Source organism: Macrotis lagotis, chromosome X (genome assembly GCF_037893015.1).
Source record: "Macrotis lagotis isolate mMagLag1 chromosome X, bilby.v1.9.chrom.fasta, whole genome shotgun sequence".
Lineage (NCBI taxonomy): Eukaryota > Metazoa > Chordata > Mammalia > Peramelemorphia > Peramelidae > Macrotis > Macrotis lagotis.
In genome coordinates, this window is record NC_133666.1 from 73,799,406 (window position 1) to 73,817,569 (window position 18,164).

Sequence of the window (18,164 nt, forward strand, 5' to 3'; positions counted from 1 at the left end):
TCACGTGAGCCAGCCAATGACATCACAGTGGAGGGCTGGGGGCTGGGGTTCTGGAGGGTAGCTGGCTCCTGGGAGACTGCAAGTGCTCTTCTTCCCTGATCCGCCCGGGCGGGCAGACGTTCATTCTGCTGGGAGTGCACAGCCGCCTGCTGGCCTGCCCACTCGGCAGCACCATGCAGCCTGCAGTAGCAGGCTCAGGCTCTCGCTTGGAGCAGACCCAGGAAAGGTAAGCAGACACTTGGGGCCCCCCACCCAGCACCCCTGAGAACCCTGTATAGCCCGGGGGTCTGGAGGGAAGTGTGGCCACTACTCAGCAGGAGCTCAGATTTAGGAACTGGGATCAAATGGTCAGAAAATTTGTTTTCTTCTGCCTTGAAAATGCCAGGAGGGATGATGCCAAGCTCAAGTTACTGACTGAAGTCATCCTTTCTTGGGGGTGAGGGGACTTCCCGCTGCTGCTACTACTGTCTGTCCAAATGGGGAAGCGGGGAGGGGGGGCTTCATTTCATCTTGAGTCAGTCAGAAATTCTTATACGTTTGTCTGGTACATCATGGGGATCGGAGGAGAAAGCTGGCCAATGCTTTTCACAAATCAATTTCTCAGGATCCTTTGCCTGCGATGAAATGAGAAATCTGAAACCCATGGGAATGGAAGCAGAGCCTTGCTCCTTTTTTCTAGTGGATTTGGGAGCCTGAGGAGTTTGTGTTGGCTTGCATGTAAATGCAGAGCCAGAGTCCAGGGAGCCTGCCTGCCCCGCCCCCCCCCCCCCCCCCCCCCCCCCGCCTTTGTTTTTTATCAGTCAGAAGCAGCTTATCCTTATCACCATCTCTGGGGCCTGACCCGACTGTAAGTGCAGCCTTCCTCTGAGGCAGGTGCTTTGCCAGAAGCTGCAAGGACTTTGCTTTGGACATTTAAGATTAACTTCTCCTCTGCTGGGCCCAGGGGATTGGACCTTTGGCCTGTCCCTCTCCCATGCATGCTGGGGAGCTGGGAAAAGCAGCCAGGAAGCCACTAGGGAGCTGGGAAAGGCAGCCAGCTCGTGTCCTTCCTCCAGGGGTGAGCTCACTGCCGTGTGGACTCGCATCTGCAGAGTGGCCACAGTGCCAGGGCTAATGCTGCATCAGGTTCACAACAGGGAAAGTGTGGCGGCTCTTGGGCCTGTCCCCTCCGGGAGCCTGCTGCCCTCTCCGGGAGCCTGCTGCCCTCTCCGGGAGCCTGCTGCCCTCTCCAGCCCCTCCCTCACCTGCCTGCCCTTGATTCCACCATCCTTCTGCTCTAACTCAATGCAACCACCACCAAACAAGGGAAAAAAGCAAGTTTTGTGGTATTTGACCTGGGCCCAGCCTCTCCACCCCTGGCCTTCAGGACTTCATCTCTAGAAAGGGTCACTGAAGGCAGGCCCAGTCTGCCTGCACAGGACTTTTGAGGTGGGGGACCCAACCCAAAGATCCTGAAAATCCATGTCCTAAACTAAGGTTAGCAAACTCCGACCTCCTGCTCTCCTAATCCTAGTGATACAGAGTCAATCATCACCCCCTCCCCTGCTACCACTCATTCTCAGTCTCTCATTTCCACTCAGTCTCTCATTTCCATCTATCTCCATTTGCCACCACTGCTGCCCCTCCCCTCTCTCCTCTCCAGCTTTGCTTCCTTCTCCCATTGTGCCCTCTGGAATTTGGTTGATCAGAATACTCTTTCCCCTTAGCTCTCTTTTTCTTTTGCTCCTCTTTTCATCTTTTGGTTTCTCCCAGGAGACAGGTGTTTCCTCTTTGGAACTGGTTATACTTTCTCTTCTAGTGCCCACCACGTTGGACCAGAGCAGAGTTAGTTACTCTTGGAGCGTCTGGTGCCACCAGCAGGCCTCCCCATCATCATTTAGTGACCCAGTCATGCTCCCACCTTTCTCTGAGGCTCTGAAACCCCATGGAGCATGACTCTTATCCTTCTTCTCCACTCAGAAGCCCTGGTCTCGCCTGACCACAGACAGAGATAGTGGTGGTTGTGCCCTTCACCTCAACCACTATCAAGAACTCTGAAATGCCTGTTTTACTATAAGCCTTCTATTCTTTTTTTTTCTTGCTGACTCTCACTCTTCCTAGACCAATTCCTTGTCCCCTTTGAGAACTTCCAGCCCTCTACCCCTCAAGATTCCCTGAGGCTATTATCCTTCCCCTGGGAGGTAGTTTGGTACACTGAAAAGATCTTTGACTTGGATGTCAGAGGGCCTGGGTTCAAATTCTAATTTCTGACTCGTGTGAACTTGGACAAATCACTTCAACTCCTTGAGCCTCCGTTTTCCTTATCTGTAAAATGAAGGGATTGGACAAGATGACCCTTGAGATCCCTTCCAGCTCTAGGTTTAGGATTCTGTAGTATTCATTTCCCAAACTTGAACCCATATTTAAACTTACCCCCCCCACACCCCCATTCAACCTTCTCTGCCCCTCATATACCAAATGGTACTACAAGAAAACAACCTTACTGAGTAGAGCCCCTACAAAAGGAATGTTCTCTGATGGGCTCTTACTACTGTTAAGATTTTTGACACTGACCTGACCATGGCACTGCCTATAGCAGCTTAAAATTTTTTTTATATATTAAGGCAGTGGGGTTAAGTGATTTTGCCCAAGGTCATACAGCTAGGCAATTATGAAGTGTCTGAGGCTGGATTTGAACTCAGGTCCTCCTGACTACAGGGCTGGTGCTCTATCCACTTTGTCATCTAACTGCCCCTATAGCAGTTTTTTTTCAACTTTCTCATCCCTCCTGTGGCCTCCCACTGTACTATGCCCCACCCTTTCCTCTCAACAAAGAACATCACCTCATACTTTATTGAGGAAAGAGAGTCTTTTCTCTTTATTCTAATCTCAAAACTCCTTATCATAATTCACCACTCACCCCTCTCCTCACCAAGGTCAACACCCTCTCCTTGTGCCCTAGATTCCATCACTTCTTTAATTATCCCCTTTCAGTCTTGAATTATCTTCCAGCTGTCCCGATCTACTCACTCATCTGCTGCCTGTTAACATGGCCAAATATCACCCCCCCCCTTTTGATACTGCCTATATTTTATATCTCTTCTCCCTTCCATAACCAAACTCTTATGTGACCTGCACTTTTGATTCCCTATGTGGTCTCCATTCACTTATCTCTTCTTGCAGCCTGGCTTCACCATGAGCAGGGACTTTGTTAGAGATTGGTACAATGGCCTGTCTTCAGCCCTCCTCCTTCCACAGCATCCCCCAGATACTCTTCTCCTTGGTTTTTTTTTGCCACTGCTTGGTTGGTTCTCTTCTTGCTTGCTTATTTGACCATTCCTCACTCTTTCCTGGGTTGACATCTGTGTGTCTCATCCTCTATTTTGTTGTTATTCAGTTGTGTCAGACTATTCTTGGACAAGATTCTGGAGCAGTCTGCCATTTCCATCTCCAGCTTATTTTACAGATGACTGAGGCAAACTGAGTGAAGTGACTTATCTGGGGTCACACTGCTAGTAAGTATTTGAAGCCAGATTGGAACTCAGAAAGAGGAGTCTTCTTGACTCCAGGCCTAGGGCTCTGTCCATTGTAGGGCCCCCTGGTGACCCTAACTATGAATGTCCCCAAAGTCTCTGTCCTGGCCCCTCTCTGCACCAACTCTCGATGACCTCAGCTGCTGTAGGTTTGGTTATGGTCTGTCTACAGATGTTTCCCAGACCCATAGATGCAGTCCAAGTCTTTTCCCTGGAGTTCAGAACTGAGTAGATGTGCTCTTGTCACCACCCCCAGCTTTCCCCCTCTTTAGTCAATTAAATAAGCAATTATTAAAGCACCTACTGTGTATCAGGTACCATGCTTGGCCCCAGGAATATAAAGATTAAAAAGGAAGGAATCCCTACCCTCAAGGGGATTGCATTCTCCTGGGGGAAACAATGTATCCACAATTAAGTACAACATTTATGCAAAGTTATTCAGGTGAGCGCTAGCAGCTGGGGGAACCCTGAAAGGCCTCAAAACAGTACTTGTTCTAAAGCTTAAAGGAAGCTAGTAAGGTCATGTAGCTGATCTTCCTAATACATAGGCCTCATCTTGTCATCTATAGTGCTCAAGAAACTTCAGTGGTTCCCTCTAGCCTTTAGGATAAGATGTAAATTCTTTAGTTAGGCTATCTAAAACCCTTTCTAAATCATACTCCAGCTTCACTTTCCTGACTGATTCCACACTGTTCCTTCTGACAGGCTTCTCAGAATGCCTCATTTTTTTTTCAAGCCTTGGCTCAGATGTTCCTTCTTACCCAAGGAAGGCCTTTTCTGATCTCAGTTAATAACAACAGCTGCCTAGCATTACTATAGTCTAATCTAGTACTTGAAGTCTGGCAAAATGCTTTTACAAATCTCATTTCATTTGACCCTCATAATCTTGGAGGTTGGTGCCTTTCTTTTCCCATTTAACAGTTGAGGCAGAGGCACAGAAGGTAAGTAATTTGCCCAGGATCACCCATCTGGTCAGTGGTTGAAATCATAGCTTCCTACCTCCAGAGCCAGACTTCTGTGCACTGTCTAGGCAGCACTAGTTGCCTCTGTTCTTCGGGCCCTTCTTGCATAGTACTGATCCCTTAGAGACTGAATCTCAAGCTGACATTGAATCTTTCATTCATGACTGTATAGCTATTCACCTAATTCCAAATCTACCATTGTCAAACTTGCAGCTCTATATCAAATTTGTCCTATGCGCTATAAAAATCTACCTAGACCAACCAAGGTAATGGCAAAGACATAGCTTACACATTGCCTGCTCTGTGTTGTGGCCCATTCTTGATTGCCATCCCCATTGTAGCCTAGACTTTTGCCAAGAATCAAAGTCAAGTCCATTGGCCTAGAGTTTGCAAGCTTCATCTGCTTCCCTTTTTTGAAAATTAGGCAAACATTTACCATTTCTCAGTCCTGAGGCTTCACGCTCCTGTCTCATCAAATCAAGGTGTTTGGCTATGATGCAGTTTATCTAGGCCCCTGATAAGTAGTTGGTCTAGACACAGTGACTTGAACTTGTCCAGGTGGCTGAGTTATCTCAGCTGTTTATTAGATTCCTTGCTCCCTTCTACCTCTGCCTGTAAGAAGCTAAAAAACAGGAAGAACTTTGACTGGATCCCCCATCTGCCTATCTCAAGTCTCAAGCTTGGCCCTTCTTTGGCCCCTCTTCTCCATCCCACCCCACCACCAACTTTAGAGTGCTAAGAGGAACCTCTTGCAGGTCATGATTTTGCACCCTTCCTTTGTTACTTGATCTGGCTTCTATGTTTGGTGTCTTATTTGCTAAAGTATAGCTGGAATTATGGGACTGCTAGGTGAAGCAGTAGATAGAGCCCTGGACCTGGAGTCAGGAAGCTTCATTTTTCTAAGTTCAAATCCAGCCTGATACTTCCTAGATGTGTGACCCTGAGCAAGTCCTTTCTGCTACTCATGGCTGAGGATTTGCAGAGTAGGTCCTAGGAAAAGTTGAAGGGGTGAAGTGAGCCAAGGTGTCTGCAGTCAGGACAGGCCTTGTGGTACCATGTTGAGTGGTGAAAGCAAATGAAATCAGAGCCTGGGAGATGGAGTGGAAAAATCATCCACACAATGAAAGGTAAGAGTGAGAATGGGAGAGCTTGTGGTCAAAGGGAAATTCCCAAGAATCTCTTGCTCTTGGAAGGGTGTAGCCCCTCTTCTGAGATACAACAGTGAGGATGAAGGTATGGCCAGATCACTATCAGGGCAGGCTAGGAATTGATTGAAATCTAGGAACTTGGGTCAACAATTAGTCTTGTGGGGCGACTAGGTGGCACAGTGGATAAAGCACTGGCCTTGGAGTCAGGAGTACCTGGGTTCAAATCTGGGCTCAGACACTTAATAATTACCTAGCTGTGTGGCCTTGGGCAAGCCACTTAACCCCATTTGCCTTGCAAAATCCTAAAAAAAACAAAAAAACAAAAAAAAAAAACTAATTAGTCTTGTGCTTTGGAGAGCACCAGACCAAGTGGATTTTGTGATTCAATGCTTCCCTTGTAAATTCCTGGGTCTCAACAGGAATATTAACAATTGTCATTTCTAATTTGGGAATGCTCTTATGAGCAGCTATTGGAGACTGGCTGAAGATTACAATCTTCTAAGATACCACTAAAATGGTGATAAATGAAACCTCCGAGGTAATATGGAAAGCCTTCTCTGGTGCCAGAGCTGAGTGGAACACACAGAGGGCAAGAGCCAGCAAGACAGTGAGCGGGATAGGACAAAGCCAGAAGACTTGGAATGGTAGAGGTTGGGGCCTTCTTGACTTCACTATGTTCAAAGTGTTTATGTAAAATGTTACCCCTTCTTTTTTTTTGTTGTTGGTGGTTCCCAGTAAGACAATTACTATCCAAACATGTGTACCCCTCCCAATTTTCCTGCCTCCTTGAATCTCCCTGTTGGATCCTTTTGGTAACATCTTGCTGATAGCCAAGTTTAAACTCTTCTTACCCCATTCTGACACAGACCATGGAAGTGATTTCATGGCTCATTTCCCCAAAAGTGTAACTTTGTGTAGATTTTCCTCTTGTTTGCTGGATAATACCAGCTTCTCATAAATCAGATTTGTTTTCCTCTTTGTACTTGGGTCTGCTGGCCACTGCCTGGCATGGTGCTGGGAACACAGGAGCCATATGATACAAGTTTGCTGATTATTGAGAAACCAACTAGTACGAATATGTTTATTTCTCCCCAGAATTCATGTCCTATAATGGAGGAGGATTGAATGTTCCCAATAAGATGATGGACTTCTTAGAGGAGCCAATCCCCGGAGTGGGGACCTATGAAGATTTTAATACCATTGACTGGGTGCGAGAGAAATCCAGAGACCGAGACAGGCACCGAGAGGTATGGCAAGGATGGTGGGGCATGGTTTTCTGATGGGGAGCTGATAGGAATAAAGAAAAGTTTGATCATGTACTTTCCCTTTCCTTGAATTTTAGTACTCTGGCCTTCCTTAGCCTCTTCAGGTGAAAGACCATAAAAAAATGTCACCCTTCAATTCTTTTTCATGATAGAATGCCTGCCACTGGATTCACCCTTTCTTCATCTGAGGGGGATGTCTGTGTGCATATTGTGGGGTGTCTTTTGTCCTGAACCATTTCTGTTCAGTGACGCCTCTTTTTCCCCTGAGACATATCTGACTAACGTGAATGCCTGGAAGTCTGTGGAAATGGGAGCATATGACAGTGGAATGCGTGGAGCATAGAGAGCTTTGTGCTCCCTTGGTTATGGCTTTCCAGGTGCTTTGATTGACTTTTGAATGACTTTCAGACCTTGCTTCAGTTGCTTCAAACATAATATTGGAATATTGGATTTTCACAGGTGCTGAAAATGTTGTTTGCAGAGAGTCTCTTAATGAGTGGGAAAATCGTAATTTGTCACTAGGACACTAGGAATCCATTGTGAAGACTCCATCAAATGTCTTACTACTAAAAGAATCACATTTCCCATTAGAATTAAGAATATTTCCTTACATTTTTTATACATCAGGTGAATCACTTTTCGTTTTTAGAATTTCATTAAATTAGTACGAGGGAGTTCAGATGTCATCCAAACAAACCCATGGCCCAGGCCTTCCTGGATGCTTCTCCTTGACTCCCACCAGGACAATGTTCTTCCCTTTTGAAATAGTACCTTCAGATTATGCTGCTTGTGCATCAGGGGTTTCCTCTAGCATTCCCCTAGCTCCTGGTCCTTGAGCATCAGGCGAGTTTCTTTTCTAAAATGGGCATCTCTTCTAGCCCTCTGCCCAGAGGAGAGGCATTTTCCTGGACAGGAATAATTTCACCTTTGTCCCTGATCTATGGACATGTACTGGGGGTTTTGGAGGCCCTTCACCACATGACCCATCACCAAGTGGAACTTTCTGCAGGAAGATTTTCTATTCACTGTTCAATAACCTTTAATAAAAACTCCAACTTCTTTGTCCAATGATCAAAGAACAATGGAGTGAGTTTACAAGCATGAAAGACCATTCAAGGCCATAGTCCTTTTTGTGATTGTCAGTGTATGCCTAACCCTCCCCATTTTAGGGTTGGCTTCACTACTGCTAAATGAGATCAAGGATTTCTCATTCCAAATTATTATGCCAGCTTTGGTTTTGAAAGCTGATTTTTCAAATTATTGGGAGTAATTGGTGTCTGTTTGTAGTGTTATACAAAGTTTTAAGAGTGAAAAGATGAGCCGGTGGATTGCTGAGAGACCTAGAAGGGCTTGCATGAACCAATGCTGAGTGAGGCGAGCAGAATCAGGAGACCACTACATTGTACCATGATTGGCTCAGATAGCTTTCGCTCTTCTCAGCAAGTGATTCAAGACAGTTCCAAATGGAAAATGCCATCCACATCTAAAGAAGGAACTATGGTGTCTGAATGCAGATCAAAGCAAACTGTTTTCACTTTGTTTTTTCTTTCTCATGGCTTTTCCCTTTTTGTTCTCTTTCTCCTTTCTCTACATGACTGAAGTGGAAATACATTTAACATGATTCTATGTGTATAACCTATATCAGATTGCTTGCCATCTTGAGGACAGGGGAAGGTAAGGGAGGGAGGGAGGGAAAAAATGTGGAACTCAAAAGCTTACCAAAATGAATGTTGAAAACTATCTTTACACGTCTTTGGGAAAAAAATATTACTAAGCAAAAAAAATTAAAAAATTAAAAAATTTTTTTCAAGTGCCTGGGATAACAGATCAACTCAAGCAGGAGGAAACCTTGCACAGTTGTGCCAAATTGGGAGGGGTTAAATTATTATTTATTTTTTAGCATTGTTTCCTTTTTACATTTTGAGTTCCAAATTTTGTCCCTTTCTCCTATCTAAAGAAGACAAGCAAATGATATCAATTATACATGTGAAATCATACAAATCAGATTTCTATATTAGCCATATTTCAAAAATGCAAGAGAGAATTATTTTTCAGGGCAGCTAGATGGCATAGTGGATAGAGCACCAGCCCTGGAGTCAGGCAGACCTGAGTTCAAATCCTCCCTCAGACATTTAATAATTACCTAGCTGTGTGACCTTGGGCAAGTCACTTAACCCCATTGTCTTCAATAAAATTTTAAAAACAATTTAAAAAAGAATACAAGGGAAAATTATTTTTCAATTTTCAGAGTTTTATCAGTTTTCTTTCTGGAGGTAGATAGCATTTTTTTCATGAGTTCTTTGGAATTGTCTTAGGTCATTGTAATAACCAAATCTTTCACAGTTGATCAGTATTACAGCATTGCTGTTACTGTGCACAGATGCTCTCCCGGTTCTTCTCACTTCACTTTGCATTAGTTCATATAGGTCTAGCCATGTCTTTCTGAAATCAGCCCTCTCATTATTTATTATGGAACAGTCTAACTTATTTACAATCATATACCACAACTTGTTCAGCCATTCCCCAATTGATGATCACTCCCTTGATTTCCAATTCTTTATCACCACAAAAGAGCTACTATTAATAATTTTGTATATATAGACCCTTTTCCTTTTTCTTTGAACTCTAGAATACATGCCTAGTAGTGCTATTGCTGGATCAAAGGTTATACACCTTTTTATAGCCCTTTGGGCATAGTTCCAAATTGAATGGATGTTGCCTCACTCATGTTGTGACCTTGAAGGCTTTATAGGCCTAAGTGTCTCCCTGCAACCAGGGCCATCTCCATTTGTCCTGATCCATATCTGACTCATGAACCCATTTGACTCCTAAGGGTAAAGTGAGACTGGTGACTTTGCACAACTCTCACTTAAATCTAATACACTTGCATGTCATGGCATCACCTCCCTGATGTCTTGGTCTTCTTTTTTTTTTAGGTTTTTGCAAGGCAAATGGGGTTAAGTGGCTTGCCCAGGCCACACAGCTAGGTAATTATTAAGTGTCTGAGGCCAGATTTGAACCCAGGTACTCCTGACTCCAAGGCTGGTGCTTTATCCACTACGCCACCTAGCCACCTTGTCTTGGTCTTCTTTGAGAACAAAGAACAAACAACAAAAAACAGCAGCTCACTAATAGTGCATTAGTACCTATTTTTCCCTTATCCCCTCTAGCATTTATCATTTCTGATGACTTTGAGGTAATATCTCAGAGTTGTTTTAATTTGCAATTCTCTATAATCGGTATTTTTTATGTGATTATAGAGAGCTTTGATTTCTTCTTCTGAAAACTTCCTGTTTATATCCTTTGAGTATTTGTCAGTTGGGGAATAGCTCTTATTTTTATAAATTTGACACAGCTGTTTATTCAGTATATATTTGAGAAACAACTTTTCAGAAAGCTTGCTTTAAAATTTTTTGATGTTACTTCATTGTCTGTGGTACCTTTTACCTAAATGTAGTTTCTCTGATTATATCTTTTAATTAGATCTGCTTTTATTTTCACTTTGTCTAAGATCATAATTGCTACCTCTGCCTTGTTTAAGCTGAAGCATAATAGATTCTTCTCTAGCCCTTAATTTTAACTGTGTGTTTTTCTATTTCAGGCATGTCTTTTGCAAACAATTGTTGGATTCTGGTTTCTAATCCATTCTGTTATCAGTTTCTGTTTTATGAATGAGAAAATTTTCCCCATTCTGCTTCTCCCTTCCCCTATTCTTCCAATGCACCTCTCTTTTTCATCCCGTTCTCTCCGGGGTCTTCTTCCCCGGACCCCCGAGTGAGCTCCTCAGTGGGCACTGCATCGGGCGTCCCCGGTTTTTCCCTCCCCCGGGGATCAGCGAGGAGGGACTCAGGCAGACACGTCTTCAGGAGGCATATGTTTTATTAGGTGCAGAGGGATCCCCCGAATAGCTCAGGGCGCTGGTTAATATAGGGAGTTATTTCCGGGCTGCCACCCCAATCCGCCCCGAGGGCAGAACCTACCACCCGATTGGAGCAAGCGACACAGGCCAACCAGGCGAAGCCACTGCTCCCCTTAAGGAGCCGTGTCTTCTCTGGGTTGGTCTGACCTCACTCCCGGGTAGGTCCTATCCACCCAGGCGGTCAGGGCCGACCCCCGACACCCCCCCCTTTTTGGAGATCATTCCAACATAATTGACTCACACCCATGCCCTCTGTCTATGTAGACTCCTTTTAATTGCCCTAATAATGATAAAGTTCTTAGGAGTTACATGTATCATCTTCCAATATGGGAAGTTTAACTTTATTGAGTCCTTTATGATTACTTTATGTTTCTGGTGATTCATCTGTTTGAATGTAAAATTTTCTACTCAGCTCTGGTCTTTTCATCAGGAATGCTTGAGAGCCATTTATTTCATTAAATATCCATTTTCCCCCTGAAAGATTATACTCAGTTTTACTGAGTAGGTTGTTCTGAGTAAGGTTGTAATCTTAACTACTTTGCTTTCTGCAATATCATATTTTAACCGCTTTGCTCCTTTAATGTGGAAGCTAATGAATCTTGTGTGATTCTAACTGGCTTAGTTTTTTTCTTCCTGGCTGCTTTGCAATATGTTCTTCTTGATGTGGGGGTGTGAGAATTTGACTATTCCTGGCAGTTTTCATCTTGGGATGTATTTCAAGAAGTGATTGGTGGATTTTTTTCCATTTCTATTTTGCCCTCTGGATCTAAGATATCAGGGCAGTTTTCCTTGATAATTTCTTGAAATATGATGTCTAGGTTCTTTCTTTGATCATGACTTTCAGGTTGTCCAGTAGTTCTTAAATTATCTCTACTTGATCAAGCTTCCAGGTCAGTGAGGGAGTTCATATTTTCTATTTTTTTCATTCTTTTGAGTTTGTTTTATTGTTTCATAATGTCATTCAATCATTAGCTTATGCTTGCCAATTTTCTTCAGTGAGATTTCTGAACGTCCTTTTCCATTTGGCCTATTCTGTTTTGTAAGGAGTTTTCTTTTTTTTAGGAGTTCTTTTCTCCACTAATTTTTGTTCTTTTACTAAGTGGTTAATTGTATTTTGATTTTTTTCTTTTTCTTTTCTTTTTTTGAATAGGCAAATGAAGCCATCTTTTGCTTTGTTCCTGAAAAAGGCCTTACTAAGAATATACATTTCTTGAAATTGAGCTGTGGAAACCAGACATTAGAATTCAAATGGAATTATTTGACTATGCCTTAAAACTCAAATCATTCAATAATGGGTCCCAATTCAACCCTCAGTTGATCATTTTGGGGGTTTTGTTGGCTCAGAGTGAGTGTAATTAGCAACTGTTTCTGTTCTAGTCAGAAAACCCTGAGGGTCTTCCCCTCCTAGATTATGGGTTTTGTTGTTTCTTTTGAGTAGGTGAAAGAGGCCCTTTTTACCTCAAGACAAGCTGAGACCTAGGAAAGACCTTAGCTTAAAAAGACCAAGGTCTTGCACTACTTCCAGGATCAGAATCTCCAGTCATCCTGATTTTCTCTTGCCACTGGACGCAGATGACTCTGGAGAATAGAGTGAGGCTGGTGACTTTGCACAGTGGTGATCTCACTTAAATCCAATTCATTTAGCAAGTCAAGACATCACTTCTCTGATGTCATTGGACCTCTTTGAAAATGAAGGGCAGAAATTCAACAAGCCATTATTGAACTCCCTAAAAAAAATCTCCAGGGCCTAATGGATTCACAAGTGAATTCTACCAAACATTTAAGGAACAATTGGTTCCAATCCTATATAAACACTTTGGAAAAATAGGGAAAGATGGAACTCTGCCTAACTCTTTCTATGAAACTAAGAGTTAAAACAGAGAAAGAAAATTACAGACCTTATCTCCCTGATGAATATAGATGCAAAAATCCTAAATAAAATCTTAGCAAAACAATTACAACAAGTCATCACTAGGATAATACATTATGATCAAGTAGGATTTATTCCAGGAATGCAGGGTTGGTTCAATATTAGGAAAACTGTTACAAACCTATCAGAAATCATATGATCATATCAATAGATGCTGAAAAAGCTTTTGACAAAATACAGCATCCGTTCCTATTAAAAACACTAGAGAGTATAGGAATAAATGGACTGCTCGCTAAAATAATTAGCAGTATCTATCTGAAACCATCAACAAGCATTATACTCGATGGGGAGAGGCTAGAGGCATTCCCAATATGATCAGGGTTGAAACAAGGGTGCCCATTATCACCACTACTATTCAATATTGTATTAGAAATGTTAGCATCAGCAATTAGAGAAAAAACAGAAATTAAAGGAATTAGAATTGGGAAGGAAGAGACAAAACTCTCACTCTTTGCAAGTCCAGAAGCTTAGGGCTTTAATTGTTAAATCTTCTTTTCCATAGAGAGACAGGTGGAAAGACTGAGAGAAGAAAATAAACTAGGCAGAGAAGTGTAGATCATGAATGGAGGTCTTAACAGAGGTGAGGGACATTAGGAAGTAGGAATACTTTATTGAAGCCCTATGTAGCACATGCTTTGTAGGTGCTTCTGCTAGTGTAGCCTTGAATTTCTGGCAAAAATTGGGGCATTTTAAGAAGGGTGTTAAGTCTAACTGTGTCTGCTTTTCTTTTTTTTTTAACAATAATATTTTATTTATTTTTTAAATTTATTTATTTAAAATTTTACAATTTTCCCCCTACTCTTGCTTCCCTCCCCCCACCCCCCACAGAAGCCATCTGTTAATCATTCTGTTGTTTCCATGGTATACATTAATCTCAGTTGAATGTGATGAGAGAGAAATCAGATCCTTAAGGAAGAAAAAGTATAAGAGAGCAAAATTACATAATAAGATAATGGTCTTTTTTTTTAATTAAAGTTAATAGTCTTTGGTCTTTGTTCAAACTCCACAATTCTTTCTCTGGATACAGATGGTATTCTCCATCATAGATAGCCCAAAATTGTCCCTGGTTGTTGCACTGATGGAATGAGCAAGTGCATCAAGGTTGATCATCACCCCCATGTTGCTGTCAGGGTGTACAGTGTTTTTCTGGTTCTGCTCATCTCGCTCAGAATCAGTTTGTGCAAATGCCTCCATGCTTCCCTGAATTCCCATCCCTCCTGGTTTTTTTAAGTTGTTTTTTTTTTTGCAAGGCAGTGGGGTTAAGTGACTTGCTCAAGGCCACGCAGCTAGGTAATTATTAAGTATTTGAGGCCGGATTTGAACTCAGGTATGCCTGACTCCAGGGCCGGTGCTTTATCCACTGTGCCACCTAGCTGCCCCCTCCTGGTTTCTAATAGAACAATAGTGTTCCATGAAATTCATAGACCACAGTTTGCTAAGCCATTCCCCAATTGATGGAATTTACTCAATTTCCAATTCTTTGCCACTACAAACAGAGTATGTCTGCTTTTCTAGGAGACAGTAAGATTTGCTTTGTTTTTGAGTGAATGTGTGACTTGCATGGCAGAAAGGCAAGTGAGTGAGTATACTGGATCCATCTAGTGTGTAATCTGTTGTGGGATGTTTCTTTTCAGATTACCAATAAAAGCAAAGAGTCTACCTGGGCCCTTATTCATCGTGTGAGTGATGCTTTTTCTGGCTGGCTGCTGATGCTGCTTATTGGACTCTTAGCAGGTATAGTTGATCTTCCCATGTGCACGGGGCTGGTTGTTTTGGATCAAGGCCTGAATGCAGTGAAAAGACAACTTTTTTTTTGTGTGCAAGGCAATCGGGGTTACATGGCTTGCCCAAGGCCACACAGCTAGGTAATTATTAAGTGTGTGAGACCGGATTTGAACCCAGGTACTCCTGACTCCAGGGCCGGTGCTTTATCCACTACACCACCTAGCTGCCCAAAAGACAACTTTTGAGAGAGAGCTGGAATAATCTCTCCTGGTAGGGAAGGGGAGGTGGCACTGGTACTGGCACTGGCACTGGCACTGCACCTCAGGACCCTGGCTGTCCAGTGGAGAAACCTGAGCAGAGCAGATTTAGGAGCATGTCCTGAGATGGTGAGATTCTCAGTAATGAGTCATTTCTGAGAGCAGACAAAGTTTGAGCCCACATGTGGCCAGTAGAGCAGTTCAGCAACCCACGTGAGGAATTGGAAGGCTGGAGTTGGACAGATTCAAGGTGGATGTGGAAGTTAGTGAGGGTAATATCAGCTTCGGTGTGGGGGTGATGGTGAGCCAGGCAGCAGAAATGAGTGGGGATGGGGGCAGAGAAGAAGATGGAGAGCACCTGACTCCTCAGGTCCAGCTGCTCCCCTCTGGGATCAGTCTCCCTTCTCAGAATGGTGCTGTGATATGAGCAAGGTCCCACGAGGATGCCAGTGGTGTAAGTGATTTTTTTTAAGACTCAAAGGTCAGGAGAGGTCAGAACAAGGCTTTGGAAGTTAGTGTCCACAGGGTCCACAAAGACTTTTGGGAGCCCTGTATGTTTTGGAGAAAAAAGGCCAAACCACATATGGTGCCAGATATAGATGAAGATGCTGATGTTGACTGAGAAGTTCAGAGTATAAAGAGAGCTCTGACTTGGCTGAGACTTTGGGTTCCTTTCCCTCTTGTCTTCTATAAATGCAACTGGGTCTGATGACTCCGGAATCCTTTTCCCTCTATCAGGTTCCTTGGCTGGCTTGATAGACATCTCTGCTCACTGGATGACCGACTTGAAGGAAGGAGTCTGCCTGAGAGGCTTCTGGTTCAACCATGAGCATTGCTGCTGGAACTCTGAGGAAGTCACCTTTGAAGACAGGGATAAGTGCATCGAGTGGCACACCTGGTCTGAACTGATCATTGGCCAGTCTGAGGTAGCCCAGCTTCCTGGGAAGGGACCAATGACACATCATCCTGGGGCATCAGTGGGAGGGCCCTACCTCCCCCGCCCTACCTCCCCCACCCCTCGAAGATTGTGCCTGTAGTTTAGTCCCCTGTATTTCCCCCAGATCATTGCTGTAGACCTGGCCCATGGCAGCCACTGAGCTGAGAACTGGCTTCCCTCATGCCCCCCAGCCAGATTTGATTCCCTCTGCTCCCCCTCCTCCCCCTCCCCAGCTCAGTAACTTTCTTTTACCAGTTCGATTACCATCGTATTTCTAGAGTATTTCTTCCAAGTAGTAGATGCTTGGGAAATGCTCATTCTCTCCTCTGCTCCTCCCTTCATGACAGGAACTTCCTGGGCCATCTCCTGGCCTCAAACTTGCTTCAGCATCACCATATTCACAGGGCAAGGCCAAAAAAAGAAATTCTCCCAACAGCCAGCTAGATTTTCCAGGATTCCTAATGGCTTCTGTCCAGAAGAAGTTTCTTTTCTACCCTTTGTTATGGTGGTAGCTGCTAACAAGTGGCCTAGATTACCTCTCCTCCTCACTCACACCACTAGAGCAGGGAAGCCTCTTTCCTCATCACAGTGGGGCTCCTTCTTTGTGCCCTAGTTCAATGCTCTTAAGTGGAGACACCCTAAGAGGAGGCCTCCAAGGCTTCTGGGCCTGGTGAGCTCATGGTCACTGACAGCCCAAATTGTTTTTACTGTAATAAAACATCTTGTTTTCAGTGGCAAGTTAATGGTTTCACCAAATGAGCTGACAGTGTGTTTCTGTACTCTTGTCTCAAACTCTGGAAGGGTGTCTCCTGAGAGTTCACATAGATCCTGTCTCCTTCATGACCTTTCCCAAAAACCATTTTTCTAAGTAGTTTCATGCTTGATTCAGACAACCTCATTCAAGTCTAAGCCTTCTCTCTCTGTTTCACTATCTCTCTTTTTTTCTCTCTCGTGTATTTTCTCTTAACGTGTGTTTGTGTTCCAGGGAGCTTTTGCCTACATCCTCAATTACTTCATGTATGTCCTCTGGGCCCTCCTATTTGCCCTTCTGGCTGTCTCCCTTGTCAGGGTATTTGCACCCTATGCCTGCGGCTCTGGGATCCCTGAGGTGAGTTGCTAAGACTATGTAAGAAATTGTCGATCATCTTCTTTACCCCTGGAAAACAGTCCCCGACACCTGGAAGCCACTAGCGATCCCCAACCTGGGAACAACCCAAATTCTTTTGTCAGAGAGGCTGTGGCTCAATTCCCAGGCTAACTCCTGGGAACTGTGTAATCCAAAATCTACACAATGTAGTGTGCAGGATCCTAGAGGGAGAGTTTGGAGCTACCAGAGACTTCAAGGGTCCCTTTGTCCAAGGCCCTTGTTTGCCAGAGGAGGGATGGGGGGAAGGGGTGGAGGCCCAGAGATGATAAGGGGGAAGACATAGCACAGGCCAGGGACAAACTCCAGCTCTTTCTGAGATACACTCTGCTACTTGGAAGATTCTGGCCAACTTCTCAATGTCCAGAGACCTAAGAAGTTGGAATGGCTTGTTTCTCCAACAAAGGCATTTTATTAGAATCTTTGTTCTCCTTCTATAATAATAGATCATCAGCCCTCCCCAACCTATGTTCATGGAGTGGGTAGTAATACACACAAGTGGGCCATCTCTAAACTGTAGGAAGGTTTTGTAGTATTTCTCCCCAGCTGCTTGGCTCCCTTCTCTGACTGAGCCCAAACTTCTCTGGGACTTCTCTGGACCCAAGAAAGCCAAGGGAAGGAAACCAGGTTCAGGTTGAGCATTTGCTTCTGGGACTCTCCTTACAGTTAATCTGTGAGTTGGCTTTTATATACAGTTGATGTCATGGAGAACCTGTTCCAATTCAGCTATATTCATCATTCCCCTTCTCTTCAGAATGTCTCATTTTAGCAATTCCAGTGGGATTGTGTTGTTTAAAAACAACCTCCACCCACTGCCCAAAAGTACAGTTGGGCCCCACCTTACAGACTGATTCTGTTCCCCCCAGTGTTGGCTACCTAGAATGACCACTGAGAAGGGTTTACTGCAACATGGGACTGACCCATAGCTCTCTGCTCCTCTAGTCCATTGAGAGGAATGGTCACATTAATAGGTTTTCTGCAGCACCCCCCCCCCGCCATTGGCTGGTCACTATGCAACAAGAGGAGTATGGAGGAACCTTTGGGGAGTGCGTATGGGAAAGCTGCTAAGTTGGGGAGGGTTGCAAGGTTGTTGTTGCTTGCCCAACAGAGGCCCAGGAAATATCCAACCTTTCTTGTGCTTGGACTCGTACAGATCAAGACGATTCTGAGTGGTTTCATTATTCGAGGCTATTTGGGAAAATGGACACTGATCATTAAAACCATCACTCTGGTGCTGGCGGTTTCATCTGGCCTGAGCCTAGGCAAAGAAGGTCCCCTTGTACATGTCGCATGCTGCTGTGGAAACATCCTGTGCCACTGTTTCACCAAGTACAGGAAAAACGAGGCCAAGCGTCGCGAGGTAAA

The 18,164-nt window shown here is 44.0% G+C and overlaps 1 protein-coding gene across 4 annotated transcripts in view; it reads left to right on the forward strand.

Moving 5' to 3' along the window:
* CLCN5 (chloride voltage-gated channel 5) overlaps positions 1 to 18,164 on the forward strand; it is a 98,152-nt gene that overhangs the window by 65,946 nt on the left and 14,042 nt on the right. For 3 of the 4 annotated variants that reach the window (XM_074203202.1, XM_074203199.1, XM_074203200.1), the window contains exons 4-8: positions 6,718 to 6,869; positions 14,371 to 14,470; positions 15,457 to 15,644; positions 16,641 to 16,763; positions 17,953 to 18,159. In XM_074203202.1, coding sequence (XP_074059303.1) covers positions 6,718 to 6,869; positions 14,371 to 14,470; positions 15,457 to 15,644; positions 16,641 to 16,763; positions 17,953 to 18,159 — 770 coding nt within the window. Of the gene's footprint in view, positions 1 to 117; positions 227 to 6,717; positions 6,870 to 14,370; positions 14,471 to 15,456; positions 15,645 to 16,640; positions 16,764 to 17,952; positions 18,160 to 18,164 lie in introns of those variants that run through there. The other variant, XM_074203201.1, reaches the window with a different exon arrangement.